General features: G+C 44.0%; 1 protein-coding gene across 6 annotated transcripts in view; it reads right to left on the bottom strand.

Moving 5' to 3' along the window:
- RTN3 (reticulon 3) overlaps positions 1-22,457 on the bottom strand; it is a 41,739-nt gene that overhangs the window by 2,879 nt on the left and 16,403 nt on the right. For 2 of the 6 annotated variants that reach the window (XM_042439723.1, XM_042439724.1), the window contains exons 2-8: positions 21,006-21,056; positions 8,920-10,935; positions 4,138-4,345; positions 2,577-2,715; positions 1,424-1,493; positions 601-647; positions 138-196 (exon numbers count right to left, since the gene is read on the bottom strand). In XM_042439723.1, the coding sequence (XP_042295657.1) occupies positions 138-196; positions 601-647; positions 1,424-1,493; positions 2,577-2,715; positions 4,138-4,345; positions 8,920-10,935; positions 21,006-21,056 (2,590 nt within the window). The remainder of the gene's footprint in view (positions 1-137; positions 197-600; positions 648-1,423; positions 1,494-2,576; positions 2,716-4,137; positions 4,346-8,919; positions 10,936-21,005; positions 21,057-22,457) is intronic. The other 4 variants (XM_042439725.1, XM_042439729.1, XM_042439728.1 and 1 more) reach the window with 2 other exon arrangements.

Here is a 22,457-nt window from a genome sequence, read left to right as displayed (position 1 = left end):
TATTATTATTATTATTATTATTATTATTATTATTATTATTATTATTATTATTAAGCATGGTGTGCTAAGAATGCAATAAGGATGTCTTAGTTGAGCCCCTCCATTAGGCTAAGGAGTATCCTAATGAGGATACTTACTTTGTAACAATGGACTTGATTTGATCCCGGGCGATGCCAACATAATGGTCAATTTGAGTCTGGAAATTAAAACGACATGATCAGAGAAAATCAAAAAGATGTTCAGTAAAGACATTTGTGTTCAGGATTGTCACACATATGTGTCATGCATACATGATTTCTGTCTCCATCGTATCTTTTGTGGGGTATTTTGTTTTAGCTCTCACCCCCACCCTTACAACCAGGAGACTTTCTGAAACAACAAGAACCACTGTGAGGTGGCATTGTCAATTCTGGCACATCCTAGGAAATCCCATGACTCAAGCTGGAGCAGCGTAAGGCCAAGCCAGAGGGAAACAGTAACCATGTTGCTCCTTTATGAGCAAGCCCTCCAGCTCAGGAGGACCAGCACTTCCATCAAAAGCCCCATGCGCTCCACATTAGTAATTAAACATTTCATAAGCTTACATTCAAAATCACCCACCTTGTACTTCTCATACACAACTGGGACGCTGAAAACCAGTAACTCCCCTGCAACGAGATGAGAAAGACCTTTAGTTGCACAAGGTAAACAAGATGGGTCAACAAGTCTGAATGGGGCTGAACACATGGGTCACGAAGCGGCAAGGGTAGCCCTGTTGGAGTGCCACAGTTTTAAAGGCAGCCTTGAAAGTGTCGCAGTGTCAGCAACCCTGTCTGCAACCACTGGGTGGCACTTTAGAAAGAGCCCACTATGTCTTCCCCAGCACCCAGGAAGACTATGAGGTCTGTAAGTAGATGAACGTATGGAACTCAGCGCCACAAGATGGGTTGATGGTTTACAAGACCAGGTAGCTTTGAAACAGCATTAGATAAACTCATGGAGAAAGTTTATCACCAACTGTTGGCCAGGAATACAAAATGGAATGATGCCACTCCAAAGGGACATTGTTGGTGGATACAAAGTAGTAGTTAGAGGACTGGACTTGCAGAGGACTGCAGTGGGTCATGAAACTCACTTGGTGACTGTGGCCAAGTTGCACACTCTCTGTCTGATCAACCACACAAGGCTGGTGTTAAGATAATGTGGGGAGGAAAGAGTGATGTATGCTACCTCAAGATCACTTGAATAAAATGTAATTAATATACAAACCAAAGAAAATAAGAGGGCCTTCACATCCTGCTCCTGCACTTTCTGGATGCATCTGACTGGTTCATTATATGAGAAAGGATGGTGGACTATATAGGCTTTCACTCTAGTCCAGAGCAAGTATGTTACAAATACTGTGTGCCAACAACCTTTTCTTTCTACAATTACTGCCTCTTACCCAAGATGAGAAGGGTGATTCCATTGAAGATGGCCCCAACGTAAGTCATCAGCCACATGACAACTGCCAGCTGTATGCAAAACAGGAAAGAATGCTGTTAATGAGGACCCACAGATCAAAAGGGCTACCTTAGACCCTGGATGCGATGAAGCAGCCCAAAATTCTGACACTCAGGGCCACCCTTCTTAATGTAGCATCAATTTCCCATGCCCAGTTCCTGGAGACACATGCAAAATGTCTTGATGTTCACAGAAACAGAGGTTGACCCACCAACCACCTTCTCCCAGCCAAGCTGGGAGAAAGTGCAAGGGACTGCTTTTTAACAAACACAATAGGGCTGATAAGAAAAGACATCAGGTGAGAGTCAGATTCAAGCTGAGCACACGTCTTGATACTATTAATCAGGAATGTTTTGCGGCAAATCCCCAGAGAAGGATGAAGTAACTACAAATATACTTTTGCTCCATCTGTACTGCAAACCATCATTGGATAGACGCTAGCAGCAGTGTCCCATTGGTTGGGATTGGCAGGAAGTGGGGAACTTGGCATAGTGATTTTCACAAACTGGACTGGATTCCCCCCCCCCCCATCATAACAAAATACAAGCCTTAAGGTGCAGCGTGTTCTATAAGCCAACTCCCTTCTGGGAAGATGCTGCCCAGTCTCACTAGGCAACCGTTTTTTCCCTATTCCAGCAGCTACTTTGCAATCACAGCCAGAAGTCCATCCCCTGACTCCAGCAAAGGAGAGGGAGGCTTGAAGAAAGCAATAACATATTCCACCACAGTAGCTCTTACCATTTGGCATTAGTTTCTTTGATTGAGAGTTCCTGCATGGCAGGGGGTTGGACTGGACGGCCCTCGTGGTCTCTTCTAACTCTATGATTCTATGATTCTTGTAATTGCTTTGGGCACTTTTATATTGTTATGCCAACAAATAAGCATGAACATGACATCTGAATTCTACCACAGAAAATTTGCCTTCTGTTTTTGATTCTGAACTAGCTACCAATCAGGTTTCTCCTTGTCAGGACTCAAAAGCTCCATGCCAGACACCATGCCTTGCAGCCATGTTTCCCTTGGGGTCTCCACCTGTACAGCACTTTGTTCTGTAGCATAGGTAGGGCAAAAGACTAATCCATCTGCATGCTCACCTTGAGCGAATCCACCAAATCTTCCACCAGGAAAAGGCGCATGATGAGTTTCAGGGCACGGTTGACATGCACCATAGCAGAGCTGACATAGCTGTGGAAAGCTTCGGAAGACAGTGCGACATCCAGATCCAAGTAGGCTCTGGGGGAGAAAGGGGGGGGGGGGGAGAATCACAGTCAGTGTATAAGCAAGGTAACAGATAGCACTGAGCACCCAGCAACAAATTTTGCATTCTTTGACTTTCCTTTTATATAGCAAAGGAAGGAAACTTTTTATTTGCATGAGGATATGTGAACCTCTGCATGCATGCTGGCATTAGGCATGGACCAAGGCAAAAACATTCCCCCACCATTTTTTGGAGTTGCAAAAGGGACTGGGGAAGCTTGAAACACAGGGAATATCACTATCTTTCCTACACCATCAGAATGGACCAGGGCTGCTGGGGCAAAAGAAACAGCATGGCTTAGTGGCAGGCTGGAGGGTTTCCACTGCTGCTATACAGGTTGCCTTTTCACATACAATAGACTAAGATGCCTGAATTCCTTGCCTGTGGGCCGAAGTGTGTCTGTTTTCCCAACAAACCAAATAGGAGGGGGCAAAAGGCTAAATTCTCTCTCTTCTCTAGTGGTAAACAGAGGCTTGTCTTCCCAATAGCATTGCATGGCGCATGCCCTTTCAGAGTCAGAGAAGAAGAATGCTTCACAGTGACTAGATTCCAAAACAATGCCTTGAATCTAGACTCTAAATATGATAACCAAAGCAAGCCCATTGAATTTATTGTGACTTAAATGAGTTATGACTTGCATAAGCCTTCTGTACATTATGGATTTACTCTTAAGTCAGTCCAATCCAACAAGCTCTTCACACACAAAAAGTGATGCGTGACTCTCAGGCTGTCTCATTGTGAAGAAACCCTTGACCTCCAAAATGCGAAACCCTTGACCTCCAAAATGCATCTGCTAATAACAAATGTTTCTGAAGGATTTCCCCCCTCCAGCTGCCACCGCTGTCCTCTTGTTCTCTTTGTTTGTTCCAACAGTAAACCCATGATTGGGGACAAGAGCTCAATGAAAAGAACAGATGCAGGTCCTCAGCATGTATCCAGATAAAAAGAAGTGAGGTACCTCATGCTCTGGGTCTGAATTTGACCTTCCTGATGCTTATGCTCCCTTCCCCGTGACACCACCATTTGGACATTTCCCAATTTTTGTACACTTTTCCCCCATGCTAGAAGACTGAAATGACCCTCCTAAGGGTTAGATACTGGCAATGAGAACTGCAAACTAAAACACACTGGTACTTTTGGTCTCAATCTTTCTGCCTTAGCCCTCAGCTCCCAATGACAACTCTGAAAATGAATTTGACCCTTGGGTTAGATGTCCTGCACTTTTGACTTAAGCTCTTCATCACTCTTTTACACATTTAATATGTGCTTTTCTGATTGAACACCTGCTGCTCCTGAAGCTGGAAGATTAATTTAGATCACAGTAGACCACTTGGTTTAAGGTCACCCAATGAGATTAACACCCAATTTACTTCTGGTGCTGAAGCAGGTCTACTCACTTGAATGGGTGTCCGTCTTCAGATTTCTGTACGGCCTGGATGACGGACTTGTAGACTCGGAAACTGATGGTGACCGAGAGCAGTGCCAGGATGAGGTATGATACAACACTGATAACGCTGAAAGCAGCCAGGGAGAGCAGCAAAATCAATGTGGTGCTGAAGACTAGGCCTGTCTTCTTCACATCCCGCCAGAAGATCAAATCGCGCACTGCCAAAGAGAGAAAATAAACAGAGTGTCAGCAGTGGTTGCTAGCAATGCTGCTAGAAAGGTGTATCCAGGTTGTGCCACCCGACAAACATTGATGACCAAGCTCTTTCTTCAAGGTCTCTCACCACCTCAATGGCTGAGAAAGCAAGAAAAAACTTTTAAATTGTGCCATTGCTCCTACCGCAAAGGATCAACCATTTATGCCTCGCCTTTGGTTAAGACATCAGTATCATCTAGGCAAGTATAGTTCCCCTAAATCCAGTCTCAGGCAGGCTGAAAGAAGGCAGGTATCTGGATTAGAAGAGAACCCTACTTTGTGAAGGGAGGAAGAAAGGTGGGAAGGAAGACTGGCTACATATCCTTTAGCAAAATTCTGCAGCAATAGCTTGGCCAAGTCACTACTCAGCAGAACAGTCAGGAGTGGGAGGTGTGGGGTCAAAAAAGAGGACAAAGCAATGCATGGGCGTTTGTTCAGAGCAAGGGCAAAACCAAACCAAAATGTATGAGAAGCTAGACACCTTGGCTACTAAAACATCGCCAGTGACATCTTTATTTTGGCAAGCCTCTTTGCAAACGCATCAGAGGGAAAGGGCCATCAAGGATGATGGATGAATGATCAGGCTCTAAGGAGGTGGGATAGGAAGAATAAAAGCCTGCACCAGCGTCTCCCGACAGGCTTCGATCCCCTTTCACTGCTCTCTCACTGAATTTATTAGTCTGCTACTGGGAAATCTCAGGATGGCTCCTCACCAGTCTGATGCATTTTTCACACATCCCTTGAGAGCTCCGGCTTAGAAGTAAAACAAATCTGTTTGTGCTTCGGCATCAACAAGAATCCCAGCTCCCACTTCATCATCATGAACACTCCTCATGGCAATGAACAAAGCTAAAATATACTGCGGGAAGAGAGTGTGTGTGCTAAATGGAACCTCAAAATCCATAATCTGTATGCAGAGAGCACACCTGTCTTGGTTCTATGTCCCTGCAGAATTATGTACCCAAGCTGGGAAAGGATACAGGTTAAGGAAGAAATTCCTCCTGGCCCACCATTCTTGTTGGGTAAACTGAAACAAACTGGGGTGGTCTTGTAGCACCTCTGAGACTAAATGAAAGAACGAAGTCGGCAGCATGAGCTTTCGTAGGCTTAAGTCTACTTCCTCAGATGCATTTGGTCCACGTACTTGTGAGGATTCCTCCATGACACAGGACTAGTGGTGTTACAGATGCACATTTTGTTCCAGCTTCTGTGTGCATGGAGAGCAAGTCTCAGGAAGAGTCGGACTCCTTGTACCCTCATCTAGAAGCAAACTAAAGCCACTACCACCACCTTCTGCAATGTACTGCCACTTAGGTACATAATAGTCTTCTACCATGTCAGAATACATTGCCTCAACAAACCCAGTACTGTCTGTCCACTTGGACTGGCATTGACTATCCATAATCGCTTTGTATCATGGATCCTGAGAAGCCAGGCTGCTGTGTCTGCAAGGCCCTTTTTCTCTGCCAGATTCAGCATCCCAGGGCCTGAACCTGAGGTCTTGCACATGCAAAGCATGTGGCCCTAAACCTGAGCAACAGCAGCCCCTCCCAGCACCAAGCATGCTCACAGCCACACAGAAGAGGCATTTAAAACCCAGCACAACACGCTCTCTGTTCAGACATGGGAGAACCACTCCCTCTCGATGGAGGATGAACTGTGGGGCAGCTCGCCAAGGATAAAAGTTTATAACTCCCTGATTTTCATGCTGCTTGCTCCTGGACCCATACACACTGAGAGAGAAAGAGAAAGAAAGTATGGCTTTGCCTCTCATTAACTGCCTTTCCCCAGGCCCTTTTGCTTGCAGTTTGGCTTTAAAACAAAGGCTAAGATCTGCAGCCCACAAAGCTAAATCCTCCAGCCCAAGCCAGTCATTTCTGCCCATTCGCTAAACAGAATGGAAGCCAAGAATCTCTGTTGTTTTTCCTCTACTATCAGCCCATAAAAAGGCTGCTGAACAAAGGAAAGCAGAGCAGCCTTCCAGGGTGCTGGGCCTGAATACAAAACACACTCCCCAGGGCTCTGACAAGCTTAGATCACATTATCAGCTGCACAGCTCCCCTTTTTTGCCATCAGGAGGATGCCTTCATAGCGGTTGCCTTCATAAACAGCAACTGAATAGCATCTTTTCCACATAGATTGAGTATGAAGGAGAGATCCTTCTCTATGAAGTCTTTGGAATAATTCCTAAGTGCTCATACACCTCACATACTAAGCCCAGGTCTGTGTAACAGGAATGCCTAAATATTGTTCCAACTGCATACTTCCATGATGCTTTCTGGTACCTCTCTTGTGTAAAATCGTAGCCTGTGATCTCCAGGGGCAGAGACCTTTCTTTTTGTTATTACATTTCATGCAAGTCTTATGGAAGCATCCACATGGGTTGCTCAGGAAAACAAATGTAGGTATGAAATGTGACTCTGAGGTCTCTCACTCATAGGGTCACTATGAATCGACTTGTCTTATGTCTTATGGAAGCATTCATTATCAGAGCTAAGACATGGGCTGCTCTGGAAAATAAATGTAGATATGAAATAGGGTGACTTTGAGGTCTCTCATTCATAGGGTCGCCATAAGTTGAAGCTGACTTGACAGCAGTTAACAACAACGAAGCAGACTAATCTCGATAGTTCCTCCAGACACACACAAAACACAAAAAACTAGGATGTCAGGGAGAAGGCTTTATGGGCCTGAACTGCTTTTTAGTAGGAGCCTCTAGACTTAAGTGGGATTAACGCTGTCAAATGAGTGTAACCCACTTATACTAGCTGTAACTGAGCACCATCTTAAATGTGTGGAAACCGCACTCTTCCTGCTCATACAGTTATCTTCTTCCATACTGCCTTTTTTAATGTTGAGAAAAAGGTCCACTCCATTCTACTCCTCCCTGATAAATCTCAACTTGGCTCTTTGGTTTCTAGACTTGGGTTTTCCATACCATGCTGAATATAAAGCCATACAAAGGCATCCCAATACGGTGTTAAGAGTCGTCACAAACACTCACAGAGAAAATTAATTTAAAACAGCCAGAGTTGGGTGTTTTACATTAATTTTATGCATGTTTACGTGAAATGACGTTTCATGATTTCCAAATGAGCTTACTCTCTAGTAGCTTTGTCTAGGACTGCAGCCTTATGGTGACTTTGCACATGATGCTTTCCTTACCGAAATAGTCTCTGTGTATGAAAAGAGTGTACATAGTGTTACACAATGGAAATCACCTGAGAAAGACACAAGCGAGGAGGTAAAAGTTAATGTCCGCATCAGCTTTTTAATTTGTGCACTTGAGGCAAAATAATTCTTGCTTCATACAGTGTAGAGATTTCTCTACACAGAGGTCAAAATAACCTCTGTGTAACAGTCTTACTTCCATATGTTATGTTGCTGTAGTCCATGCAACCACCCTTACGGTCAGGAGTCACTTGGCGCAGGCCGCCAAGAAAATTCATGGCAAAGGGAAACGCAACTAGGACACCACTTGGCTCACACTTCACCTACTTTAACACTTACATATTTTATCTGCATACAAAAAAGGGTTTGTTGCATTGTCTTGAAATCTGCATTGTCGCAAGCCACCAACAATCCTAAAAGAAGTTTTGCAAGAGCCAAACTGCTAACCAAAACCACAAGAACTCAAGTCTTTCTGGTTTAGTGAAACTTCAAATCAATGAAGACTACTTAACAAACCTACTGTATCTACTACAATTGAATTTTACAATGTTGACCAACATATATTTTTATCCAACCTCTTGAACCTTAAATGACTTTTGAGAAGTGGCCCAAAACCTACTGCTTTCCAGTATTTGTTAAGAGAGCAAACAAATCATCTATTCAGGTTTTCATAACAAGGGCTTCCTTTAATTCTGAGTTGCAGAGCCCTCAGTAACCCCCCCATTCCATCCTCAAGTATCGTTCCTTAGGAAAGCTTCTCCTTATAGTTAAGCTTGTTCATATTTACCCAGGTTTTATGGTCTTTTACAGAATCCCAGCCTGTCTTTGTCTAAATAATTCTGGGTGAGGGCAGGGATAGGCCAACAGTAGCCAAAATGATTGAACGTTTGATATCTCAGGACCAACTGGGCCATCAGAGACAACTGGTTTAAGCTAGCAGATCTTGTACTATTTGCAGAAGGCAACGTGGGAAGTATTTGGGGCTTCAGTACACAAGCTGATGCCTCTTGCAACATAGCCATGCCAGACCCAGGGACACAGATATGCTTTTCTTCTTCAGAAAAACTGATTTCTTTCATATGCAAATTCGTGAAGATTTAATCAATTGTGTTATTTTAGTAGTCCTAGTATGGACATCATGGGCAGCCCCCAAATGCTCCTGAATCTCTGCATCAATATTTGTTTTTTTCACATTTCACTCTTCTGAAACAGAGTTTGGAAAACCATACCTCTGTGTCTATGGGAAAGGGCATAGCTAATGTGAAACTAGTATAGTCTGGGAAGTGCGCCTGGATGATAAACCATGGCTATTACTACTTGCAAGGCCACAAGCAAGGCAAAAGCAGCAACATGTGGGGGTAGTTACCTGAGAATTTAGCCAGCAGTTTTGTGACTGTGTGTAGTACGGGAGGCACCGGATGAGCAGCTTGGGAAGCTTTATTTGGAACGCTATGAGTGCCAAGGGTGGCAGGGGCAGGAGCCAACTTCACATCCACAGCCTGCTCAAGGCAAAGGGGCCTCTTCTCCAAAGCAGACTTCTGAGAAACCACTGGGTTGTCCGGCGGGATTTCAAAATACTGCCCCAAATACCTCCCATTGTGTGAGGAGGGCTGTCTTGGGGCAGGCGGCTGCTTCTCCGTTTCAGTTTTCCTGCCTACTTCTTTGAGGGCCTTGATGGTGAGACGTTCCTGCTCAAAGTCTTGAGCGGCTTGCGGCGGCTGCTGGAAGTACGGAGCTATCACTTCCGATCTAGCTGCTTTCAGCTCTGCTTCTGAGAATGTTTCAACAGGGTCATCAGGAGATTCAGTCTCCTTGGACAGTGTGTATTCCTTCATGAAGTCCATGAAACCCTCGGCTTTGACAGTGTCTGGACACGTGGCCTCTTTTAGGTCACTCAAAGGGAAGGAAGGAGAAGCTCCTCTTGTAGAAACAGCGATTCCTTCAGTCTTGGATGGTTTGCCATACGGATTCACTTCTAGCCCTGATTTCGTAGGCAGATATGGACTGGATTGCTTGGAATGCTGAGTAGAAGCAACTGGGCCTCCGCCAAGAACAGCTGCCTTGGTCTGAGTTGACTTGAAGTCATCAATGAATCCCAAATTCCATTCTGAGTTCTTGGGAGGAATTCTCCCTTCTTGGCTGGGTTCATATGGCTTATCAGATGTCTCTTCGTCATCGCTAGGCACAGGCTCCATTTTGGCAGAGCTAACTGGTTTGAGGGGTGCCTTGCTGCCTTCCACAGTTTTCTCGTTTTGGAAAGCTGGCTCTACTGTAGTGTCTTCGATGACGGTATCGTCGGACTCACCAGAACTGTCTGCGTCAGTTGTTTCAGGCAGGCCAGAGTTTGACCAAGAGATATCAGCTTTCGGCTCTACTGTAGCAGCAGGGGCACTTTTTGCAACAGCTGCCTCTTGACTGATAGCCTGTTTCTCTTCCGCTGCCAGAGACGGAAGGCCTTTTTGATGCAGGCTGATAGTGACCGGCTGATGAGGTGTGCAATCTTTGCCCACTTGTGTTTTACCACGTTCTGATCCTGCCATGACACTACTGGCCTCTTTGGCGGGCGATGCAGAGAGGCCCGAGCTGACAAAATCATCAGGCTTGTCATTAAGATCCTTGGGGATCAAATCCCAGTTCAGCAGCTCACTTGTAAAGCTATGCATCTCGCGGACGCATTTGGAGACCTCTTCCAGTGCCGCAGTTGTACCTGAAGACTGACGCGAGAGCCCAGGCCCCGAGGGAAGTCTTCCTCCACTCCGTGGCTTCACCTGAAATTCACAAACACTGTCTTCAGGGATATCTGTAAGCAGCTCCCTTTCACTGTGCATCACCCAGTTGCTACCAATGTCACTGGCGTTGCTAGTTGGGCCATCTTTGAACTCCTTATCAAATTCCAGTTTGTCAGCAATGACCTCAAATGGAGACTCGGGCGAATCTTTTTCCACCACAGCCTCACCGGCTGCTGCAGGTGATGAAGAATATGAATAAGTAACTCTGGTGGCAGCTTGCTCAGGCTCATCTTTTATGCTGCTTAGCAAAGCAAATTTGGACTCGGCACTTGAAGCCAGCTCTTTTATTTGGTCACATCCATTTAGAGCTTTTGCATTGCCTACAGAAGGGCCTTCCTTAAAATTATGCCCCAGGGAACCAGCCTGCATCAATGGACTATATCGATGAACTTTGGATCCAACAGAGAACGCGCCTTCTTCTAGGCCAGTGGATCCTGCAGAGGCTATCTCCGTTCCCAAATGTTCAATGGTCCCACAATCACGGTCCAGTCTTTGGCCACTGATGAATTCTTTCTCTATATTTGGGGGTGAAGGTTTGCTATTGGTTTCCCTTTGGTTTCCTGAATGTGTTAAGTAAGTGTCTTGTGCTCCAGCTGATGAAAAGAAGACAGGGAAAAGGAGGGGGGGGGATTGTAGTCTTCGAAGCAGAGTTGACAGACACAGGAAGAAAATGGTCTCTTCTTAGACCCAGATTTTTTTTTAAAGGAAGAGATGTATACAGCAGCAGATACAGATTTCACAGTCAAGCAGGCAACATGCTCTTAGAACAAGGAAGATAACAAGACTCCAAAACACCAGTCTTGCCAAGCATGCATGAGACTGTCACAAGGGAACCTCACAGGCAACTGAACATAAAGCCGCTGACCCTACATTTCATAACAGATGAAGAACTGAGGCTTGCTCCTTCCTTCATATAATAAATATAAATGGAGTGCAAAATAGCATGGGCATGCTGAGCTGGTGACCAGAAGCAGCGTGGATTAACCTCTGAGTGTCACACACTACTCTGGGATGCTTACAGGGTGGCAAGGTTGCGGGATGATGGAATCTGGTTCTACTTCAAGTTTACCTAGTGAGTTTCACTGCTTAGTGGGGACTAGAAACTTGGGCGGGTTACAAACCGCCGAAAAGCGGTGCTCTGCCACCTCAGATTGCTGCGTCTGGGAACCGCAGCAGCCAAACCGTGCGATTCCCGGACGCAGCAAAGAAGAAGCGCCAACTTCTTCTTGCGCCCCGGATGGGATGCCACGAGGCGCTATTCGCATACTCGCGGCATCACATCCAGGGCGCGACGTGCGGACGCTAAGTGTCCAGCACGTAAAGATGGTGGCGCCCGTGTGTATAGGGTGCTGCTATCTTTACGCCCTCATCACGTGCTGGGGTGAAGCCGGTGTGGACGCTAGGTCCTCGGCCAACCCCTAGCACGTGACAGGGGCGCCGGAAGGGCCCGTCTGTAACGGGCCTCGGTCTCCCAACTTCAAATCTCTAACCTTTATACCACAATGTGGGGCTCTGAGTAGACCTAGAACACTGAGAATCTGAAGCATACTTTGCTAGCATCTGCAACAGACTGTACAGCTTTGACTGCTCCTAAGGCAAAGAGCAATACAAGTACTAACCTTCTAATTATAGTTCTGCAAGATGATGGGGCCTGGGAACTATATTGATGAACTAGAGATACAACATTTCCAGAAATTCTGAAGCTATAGCAATGTTTCATCGCACAAGGTAAATGACAATTTTGGGAAAATGGAAATATATATCCAATCTTGGTTCTATTGCTAGACTAAAACACACTTCGTTGCTTAAGCAACATGAAATGTTCCATTCATAACGCAGCATATATAATATTTGGCATAATTACGACATTTTAAAATATAAAATTCTAAAATTTAATCCAAGCACAACTACAGATATACCCCATACCGGGGTAGGAATCATGCAGCCCTCTAGCTGTTACTACAAGTCCTAAGGTATGTTGGGAGCTGCAGTTGAGAAGCATTTGGAGGGCCATAAGAGTCCCATTCCTGCTCTCCTTGAAGAGAGAGAGCTGTGAACTTATGCAGTCTATTCTATCCAAGCATATGCTTTTGGCACTTAGGAAATAGGAAAAATGAGAACAGAAGCTGCATACTTTATAATGAAGAAAGTAAGTCTTATGGACGTTCAAATTCCCTATTCCTAAACTGGACTAGGAGCCCTGGGAGCTCCATTTCTTGAAAACAAGGCATGTAAGCTATAGATGCTTCATCATGTGTTTTATCACATAAGTGAGAAAGGGAGCTTCCTCCTTGATTTATAACCGTTAATACATTCTTTGACTACATCCTTTAATGTAACAGGCTATCTGATGTAAACAACACAAAGTTTCTACTGACTGAATTTCACCTACACTGAACATGCTATCTGCTATGATAAAAAGATCAGAACAAAGCTGGGAGGTTGGTAGATGACAGCGGGAATGCTTTGAAATAGCTGTCAAAATGGTTTCTGAATGCCCAGATAAAGGTATATAATGTAGGCTCTGAAATCACTTCTTTGTCTCACTTTGGACTTCACAAAGAGTGCTGTAAAAATAAACCTGGTTTTTTAGTCTTTGCTCACACTGTTTCTTGCTAAACTGGACCAATCCGCTAGGCAACAAACCGTACTCTTGTTACCGATATGGTGGCCCACTGTATACTTATTTAGAATGAGAGTTGGAAGAGACCACAAGGGCCATCCAGCCAAAGAAGACCCCACCACACTCCAAGGGAGTGTCTTCCACTGTTGAACAGCTCTTACTGTCAGGAAGTTCTTCCTAATGTTGAGGTGGAATCTCTTTTCCTCTACTTTGAATCCACTGCTCCATGTCCTAGTCTCTGGAGCAAAAGAGAACAAGCTTGCTCCCTCCCCAATATGACACCCCTTCAAATACTTAAACAGGGCAGTCATAAAACCTCTTAACCGTCTCTTCTCCAGGCTAAACATACGCAGCTCCCTAAGTCTCTTCTCATAAGGCATGATTTCCAGACCCTTCATCATTTTGGTCACCCTCCTCTGGATAAGTTATTAATAGTAATAACTTTAAAGCAGTATTAACCTAGGAGTTCCCTCTCATATAATATGGCAATGACAACTGGCACAGATTACAAGCAGAACAAACAAACTCACAAAGGAGAGGTCTTATCAATGAGTAGTAGCCATAGGAGCACAGTGGAACCTGTAACTTTGGAGGCAGATTACCACTGAATGCCACAACTGCTGGGGGAAACATTAGGGGAGGGCCACTGTCTTCTTGACTGGTTTCTGGAGACATCGGGGAAGGGGCGCTGCGGTGAGAAAAGAGGATACTGAGTTAGATGAATCCTTGGTCTGATCCACCCAGGCTGCTCTCTGGAATTAATATTATTAAGACAAATTTGTGGCTTATAAAGTTATCAAAAGCTACAATTTAATATGAAAATGATATGTAAACCTATAGTGTGAACTACCAGTGGCTGGGAAACTACAGTGGGAGAGGGCAGATGCCCTCCTGCCCTACTTGTGGGCATCCTACTTGTAGGCATTCCCACCTGCGTGGGAAACAGGAGGCTAGATTAGGTAAGTCTTGGGTCTGTCCAGCTAGACTCTTACAAAGTTCTTGTGTAAAAGGACAATGCTGAAGCTCTTCATATGTTTCAGTCTTCAAAAGCATGTCTCTTCGTTCTTACCAATTTGAAAGAAAAAAACAGATCTAGTCCGTGGGCAGGATCAAATGAAAGCAGCTGCTTTTACAAAGCGTTCCGGAGGACTGCAGATTCCTGGGAAGCTCATCAGGGGTCCCTCAACTAAAAACTCAGTAATGGAAAGCACGATTCCATGAAACAAAGATTTTCTTGCTCTACAAAACGTAGCCTCATGAGAGTGGCTTGACACATTCTAGGCCCAGTGAGCACTGTGTGCAAAACATGAAACCAGTGCTTAGCTCCCCAAATCCTCCTCATTCTGAGAGTTGTAGTCCAAAAGTGGAACTTTCTGAAGTTCAAGCTTAGAATGTGCCTTAGAACCTTCTGGATTCCATAAGTGTCCTCAGCAGAGAGGCCTAGTGCTCTGGGCTATCTACCCAAAAGCCCTCACTAAACCTTCAAGCCTGAAAACCACTGTATTAAAATTTCAAAAGCCAGAGCATAACCGGAAGGGCTCTGAGCAAGAAAGACATGCAATATCTGGATTTTGGGGTGTGTGTGTGTTGCGCTATCCTCCTGAAAGACTCTGTTATGTTTTCAGATCCTGGGCTGTTTTAGGTCCTAAAGAAACTTTTATTTAACAGAGAAGTAAGCTTAAACATGGCTTCTGGATCACTTCCTCCTATGTAAAGCTTCCCCTTGGCCTAAAACATATGTATTTTCAGTAAAAAAGATTAAGGGGGGTTGGCAGGTCATAATATAGTCCTGAGGATGGCACTCTTCCAAACCTCTGATATGCACTGTGGTCTAGATAGGATGCCACAGCTAAACTAGGGTTTGGTTGTACTATGGATTGTACTGCCCCTCCTACACTCACAATACCTTCCACTTTTCCAATCTGCAATAACCAACATTTTTCTGGATGTCCAAACGGGATGATCTAAGGTAACTGTAAAAAATTCAAAACAGAATTCAAAGCCCAGTTCAAGCCACAATTTCCAATTCTAGTTTTGAGCCCAATTCACAGTTTGTGGTAAGCTTGTGTGATTTACATGTCGCTGGAAATTAGTTATAATGAAAAAAGATGTGTCAGGAAGCGGGGACAGAGAACCAAGTATCTGAGCTACATGATGGGGAGGGATGGAGAAAAAGAAAAGTAAGAAACAAAGCATGATTCAATCTATGGTTCAGTCTTCCATTTCCATTTCCATTTCCACTTCTGGTGACTGAGCAACCTAGATGCATAATACAAACCCCTACAGCTTTAGTTCCATTATCATTCCTCTTACAACACCGGCCCTTAACAAAACTAACAGTAACTTTGCCTGCCAAGAATGAAATTTACTAAGGGCCAGTACAGACTGGCCAAAATAAACCTGCTTTGGGTCAGTTTGGAGGCATGCTGTTTAAATGATGCATGCCTCCTAAGTGGTCAGAAGCCATACTCCACTGGAGCGTAGCTTTGGCACAGCTTCTGAGCTCTTAAGATGTATGTCATTTAAACAGCATACCTCCAAAGTGACCCAAAGCAGCTTTATTTTGGTCTGTCTGTATGGGCTCAACATTTCTAAAATACTTCTCACTTTCCCAATTAATTTCCATTGTAAAATTAGGAATCAGATTTATAATTGTGAAGTTGAGGGCTTTCATGGCTGGCATCCGTATCTTTTTGTGGGTTTTTCAGGCTATGTGGCCATGTTCTAGAAGAGTTTATTCCCAATCTTCTGCAAAATGTCAGGAATAAACTCTTCTAGAACATGGCCACAAAGTCCCAAAAACCCACAAAAAAACTATAGATGTATAATACTTTTCTAACACAGGTCCAAAAACAGGGATGGAGAATGTGTGGCCCTCCAGAGTTTGGTGAACTGTGCTTCCCATTAACCCAAACCAGACTGGTCAACGGTGAGGGATGATGAGGAATAGTAGGTCATCATGAAAGGCCAAAGGTTCCTCACCCTAAGTATGCTAGAGTTGCTCTTAAGCATCTTGTCCAGTAACACTGGTAGCTTGTGCATTTTATTTCTGTTTGCTATGGCCACCTCCAAACCTCCAGCTGGAAGGTAATTTTTTGCCTTCCAAACAAACCTTGTTTGTGTTCAGTTACTTCCAAGAGCAAGCTTAGGGAGACAAAGGTGAAGCTGACAAAAAACAAAAGGAGAAACACAGCGTGCAAAAGCAGCCATAGCAATTGCAGGTGATAGCCAAAGCAGCAAGTTAGCCAGTCCTTGTGCAGCCAAGCTAGGTCACAACATGACTTTACGTAGAGGAGAAAGTGTGAGAAGAAAAATGTTTGGGTTTCCAAAAAAAGGCTGTAACTGGTTTCCCACTCCTTGCCCCAAATGTCTTTTTGTTGTAACTTCCTACTTTAGACCCCCAAAGCATTTCAGAATGGCAAACACTAGGGCTGTATAGATAAATGGATCCTCCATTTCTGCGGCAGTCTACTTTTGGAAATAGAAGGTGCTGAGGATAAAGAAAAGGGTCTTCACACCTTGATGAGAGGCTTCTCAAGTGGCTTTCCCCAACTTGATGGTCTACAGGTGTGTCATAATCCCTAGTGAACATGATCGTTTTGCATGTTGAATGCCTTCAAGTTGTTTCTGACTTATCACAATCCCAAGGTAAACCTATCATGTGGTTTTCTTAGCAAGGTATGTTCCGAAGGTTCTTGCCATTACTCTCCTCTGAAACAGAGACTGTGACTTGCCCAAGGTTACTCAATGAGTTTCCATGGCTGAAAAGGGATTTGAACCTTGGTCTCCGAGAGTCCAAATCCAACACTCAATACCACGATGGGCCTCACAGTGCCATGATGGTCTATTAAACAGACCTTTGGTCTGACTGATCAGGGCGCTTTTAGCATTCTTAGGGCCTTAAATGTACTTTGAAAAAGGTGTGGGTTTGGAATACAACTCCAAGAATCCCCAAGCTAAAATGGCCATTGGTATTCTTTGAGTTCTGATCCAAAGAGTAATTTTCCCATGGTAGGTATATCCTAACAGGCAACATTCTTCCCCAGCAAACACGTTACTAAGGATGATTTTTAGCAGCTGGCAAATGTTTTTTTCACTTCTAAAAGAAGGGCCCATCTTGAAGCCAGGTTGACACTACACCAAAACACCTGGGAGGCCAGAGTTTGGACATCACTGCACTACACTAACAGGAGTAAACATGAATAACTGTGCCCTATTATTATTAAATCACAGCAACATGAAGATGCACGCTTCAGGGTGTCCGCACTCACTTTACTGCCATTTATTAATATGTGGTGATGATCTGCAAATTCTCAAAGCCTGCAGATCCAAAGGGCCAGTGTATTTTTGTGGTTTGAAAACTGGACTATGACTCTGGAGACCAGGGTTCAAATCCCTGCTCCGCCATGGAAAACCACTGGGCAACCTCTCTGTTTGAGAACATCTTGTGATGGGGTTGCCTTAGGGCCACCATGTCTGAACACAACAACAGCAGCAACAACAGATTACAGAGCATTAAGGAAAAATACTAGATTGATGACAATAGTACAGTAGTAATGGTATTGTTAAGAGATAATGATCTGTTGTTTGAGTCTTAGATTGCTCACGGCTTCAGTCTGTGGGGAAACAGGGTTATAAGCTGCTTCTAACAAACCACAGCTAAGAGCACTCTAAGAAAATAAAATGGAGTAAATGCTGCAGACCCAGCACCTTCTCCACTATGAAACGTATTGAGGAAAAGTCTTTAATATGAAATGTATCATGCATGAAGACAAAATGGCTGCCATTTTTCACCGAACCAATCAAGTCTAAGCTATAGCGAGTAAACTTTGATGGATTTGCTTTAGGGTTCCTGTGTAGCTTCTAAGCTTACAGTTCTACTTTAAACCTAGGGAAGTGGTTTGATTCCAAGAGTGCTTTGCAAAATCCCAAGGGCTCTCTCTCAAAATCTTCTGATGTGTTCCTCCCAAGAAGATCAACATTAGTGAAGCTTCCTTGAAATACACTGTCCAATGCTATGCATCTTCTGACATCATATGCAGCCAACAGGAATGCTAGGATATATCCTTCTTTACTTTAGGCCAATGGCGAGGGATAAGTGTCTGAACTGGAAGGCTCCCTAAACTGTTGTAGGACAAGCCCATGAAATTGTTTTGCAGTAAGGAAAGGATTCTATGGAGATTAACACACACTTAATGCTGATTGGGTACCTTCCAAAGATCTGGAGGGCCAATTTCCTCTCCTGCCCTGGAACCTGGTAAAGACTACATCCTGCCATAGAATTTGCTGCGGAGGGAAAAAAAGACTTCCTTTTTAGAAAACAAGATGACATGCGAGGCATACGCTTGTTATTGTGTGCCTTCAAGTAGTTTCCGAATTATAGCAACCCTAAGATGAACCAATCGTGGGGTTTTCTTGACAAGATTTGAGCAGAGGGGGTTTGCCATTGCTTTCCTCTCAGGCTGGGAATTTGACTTGTCCAAAGCCTCACCATTCAAAAATTGATTTCCTCTATTTTGGGAGTAACTAACAGGACTCCAGCTCTTCTGTCTTAGGCTAACAGTGTTAGCCTAAGACAGAAGCCTAACCAGGAGAAGCTCTACTAGGCTTCTTAACAAAACGCATCCACAATAGGCCTTGCTTCTGGTGAAAGTAGTGCTTCTGGGAGCATTATTTCACGAGATGCAGCCATAGGTCAACAGGCAACTTGAAGTTGCACATAGGCACACACAGAACATGGTATGCTTTGTTTGCAAGGCTAATGGTAATTCCGGAAGCACTATTATCCTCATGAACAAGACGAGGAATCACATACTTCTCATTTTCACTAAATAGTCTGTTGTGGTTGCTTGGGCAAATTCAACAGGAGAGAGACTCCATGGGCTCAAGAAGTGGCCAAGGGATGATGTGTCCATCCAACCCAAAGGAAAAATTAGCATGAGGTTCTTAATTTTAAGACAGACTTTGCTACCGTTCTTGAATGCCTTGTGAGAACAGCAAAGGGCTGGATATGGGTTAGACTGGATGGCCTTTGTAGTCTCTTCCAACTCCATGATTCTACAAAGAATTTCTGCTGCACTGCAGTTCTTGCAGTAATATTTTGCATGGAGCATGTTTACATTCATTAAATTCCTGCATGGAAGTTATTCCTGCCTATGACTCATCTACAAACCTATTTTAATGGTACTTCATCTACTGGTTTGTCTAGCCCAGTAATGCCTGCTTGGATTGGTAAGAACTCTTCCAGATCCTTTTAACTGGAATGCCACAGATACTGAAACTGGAAGCTTCAGTATATTCTGTCACTAAACGATGGGGCATTCAGTTGTTATACAATGTATTGGAAACCCTTTACAGGCTTGTAAGCCCTTCTTTCAGTTATATGCCCTATATCACCCGCATGGCATCCCTTCCGATTCCTTCTGCATCACACAGCATGGAAACTACACTGACAACAACCAACAATTCATTAATGGATTAAGGTAAGAGTCGTGCTGTGCATGCCAGAGAATCCTCTCATTCACTACAGCAAACAGTCCTTTTCAGTGTCCAGGAAAGAGGTTTACAAACTGTACCATCACAGAATGCTTTCCGCACCTTATTTGCTCACCAAGGATGTCCTGGAGCATCTGCTAATGACTTCTTAAGCATGTAATGATTCTGGGACACTTCCATCAATGGTGCACAGTCTGTTTGTACATGGCACTGGGCAGTTCCAAGGAGCTTTATCAGTGCTCATGCGAACTGCATACCCTTAGAACATGACAATGTTCTCTTTGAAGTCCATTGTTGCTGGGGAAGATAATAGAAAGTGGCCAGTCTGGTTTTCGAGTGAGCCATTCATCTGTTATTGCTGATCATCCTGTCAAGGTTTCACTAGAGATCTCCAGAAAATAGGCTACTGTCAGCAAAAGAGATTTCGCTGGGAAAGAACACTGCACCAAACTCTGACAGATGCTGAACAGCAACAATCTTTCCCTAATCCCTCGGGCCTCATGATATGGAGAAAGTACAGTGGGCTCTCCATATTTGTTGCTTTGACTTTTGTGGATCTGATTATTTGAGATTTTGATTAATATGTTCTCTCTAGGAATCTCTAGGTCTTCCAGCACAACTCTTCCAGAAGTGGGCCATAGAGTTGTCTTAGAGAACCTAGAAGTTCCTAGAGAAAACACTTCTCTAGACATCTGTAGGTCCTCCAGCATGATTCTACGATCAACCTCTGGCAGATGTTGACCATAGAGCTGCACTGGAGGACCGATCTAAGAGGTATTCTCTTAAGAGAAAAAGAATAGTGGCTTTTTATTTGCAGTTTTCCCATATTCGCTGAGGTCCTACACTCCTAACCCCAGCGAATGTGGAAGGAGCATTGTACATTGGTTTGATTTTTGCTCCTCTTCACAACCACATCACCATTGCTATCTGCCTCCCCAAATCTGATGAGAACAATTCATTTTTCAATTTATGGACAAGAATGTCTTTACAAATGCTATATGACTTCCTCTTTTTTAAAAAAACAAACATCACTATCAATTTATGTTCACTGGAATGCACTTTTAGCAAATATGGCAGGTATGAAAACTTAACACTTCAGATAGAAATCATTTAATTTTAACTGCTAGCTGGTAACAGTCACCAAGAAGGTGGAAACTAGATACTGTGGGACCTTGGTATCATCTGAGGTTTGGTTCCAGGAGCCCCTGCAGATACCAAACCTGTGGATACTCAAGTCCTGTAATATACAATGGCTTGTTAAAATGGTGTTCCTTACATAAAACTGCAAAATCAAGGTTTGCTTTTTGGAATACAAAAAAATATTTCCAAGCCTTGGATGGTTGAATCTGTGGATGCAGAATCCAGTCGATTTTGTATCAGGCCATGAAGGAAAGACTGTTAAATGTACCTCAACAAGCTGTTCTGTGGCAAATTAGAGCTTCTGTGAGATGAATGAAAAAGATGAACCCTAACCCTGTCCCCAGTTACAGCCTCTTTCTCAACATTTTTCTTTCAGTAGGGGTACAAGAAAAATGACAGACTTGCCTTGTAAGGTCGAAAAGAGAGAGACAGGCTGAGAGGAAGAAACAAAGGAATCTGAAAGGAAAATACAGAGGATGAGATTTGACAACCCTGGAGTGGAGGAAACAAGCATTTCATTAGTATAGCTTTGCATCAAACATCTAGCCCTCAGCTACACCTGGCCCAGAGATTTGGGGGAATGGGGAGAAATTTAAGCATTAGCCACTCACTCACCTGGACAAAAAGTCTGACAAAGCGCCTAAGAAAGGAATGCCCACAACACTGTATTTCCTTTAAGGGTTTTTGTTTGTTTGTTTTTTGCACTAGGAATGCCTGGGAAAGAAATGGTGAATGCATGCTACTTGCACTAAGGGTAACAAGAAGGCTTCTGGGGAAGGCAAGAGGAAAACTGAGCACTAGAAACAGGTTAACAACATAATCATTTCTTGTGTATGCAAAGCAATGGGTCCAGTTTGGTTATCTGAATTCTTTCTTCTGTTCCAGATGTTGGTGACATGGATGGAGTACAGCTGAAATGCGACTTTCACAGGTTTAACTTTTGCAAAATTTATTGAAGGGAAAGGATTTTCTTCTTGCTCCTTCCAATGGCAAAGGCACCACCGCCTTTGGGGAGCACATGTTTCCCTTCTCCTTGCTCATGTCAAAGGAAAGAAAGAGCTATGTGGAGGTAGGGGAGGCTATCAACCATGGGCTTCTACCTCTGGAAGGAGAGAAGGGAAGCACCGTCCCATTCTCTTCTCTTGTTCCAAAGGCAAAGGGGCAATAGCCATGCTCCCTGAAGGCAGGGGAGCTAGCCATGCATCCATTTCTGCCTTTGGGATCAGCATGCACAAGTGCCACAGCAGGGTCCCTAACACGCTTGCGCTCCTTAGTTCCAAAGGCAGAAGTGGGTGCCTGGTGTTAAATACTAAGAGTTAGTTTGGGGCCTTACAGGTATTTGCAGTTTGCCTATTTTCACAGTGGTCCTTCAACAAAGAGATTTCCATGGGAACATTGCACCAAACTCTGACTGCACAGTGGTTCTGTGTCCAACCCAAATGTGGAGGATGACAATAAAATGAAAACAGTAGTGGAAGGTCTTGTCTGGGCTGATGGACAGGAATGTTATACCACTGAAACCTTACTGAGCCTCCAAGATCTTCTGAAAATACATATTATATCAAAAGGCAAATGAAGTTATCTATGAGCCGCATACAGAATCCATATTGTGCCCAAACCTTAAAAAACAGCTCCCAATTGTGGCTGTATGCACCTCCTTCCTTCTTGCACAGGAACCAGACCTTGTCGTCTATGAGGCCATTTATGAAGATCTTCTCCAAGATCTTCTTAATATACATGTTATATCAAAAGGCAACTGAAGTTATCTATGAACCACATTACAGAATCTGTAACGTGTTCCCAGCCTAAAAAAAACAGCTCCCACTGTGGCTGATGCACCTCCCTCCTCCTTGCACA

The sequence above is a fragment of the Sceloporus undulatus genome, chromosome 9 (genome assembly GCF_019175285.1).
Source record: "Sceloporus undulatus isolate JIND9_A2432 ecotype Alabama chromosome 9, SceUnd_v1.1, whole genome shotgun sequence".
NCBI classification, from domain to species: Eukaryota; Metazoa; Chordata; class Lepidosauria; order Squamata; family Phrynosomatidae; genus Sceloporus; species Sceloporus undulatus.
The sequence above is the reverse complement of the archived record's forward strand: the minus strand, read 5'-3'. Positions and strand labels throughout refer to the sequence as shown.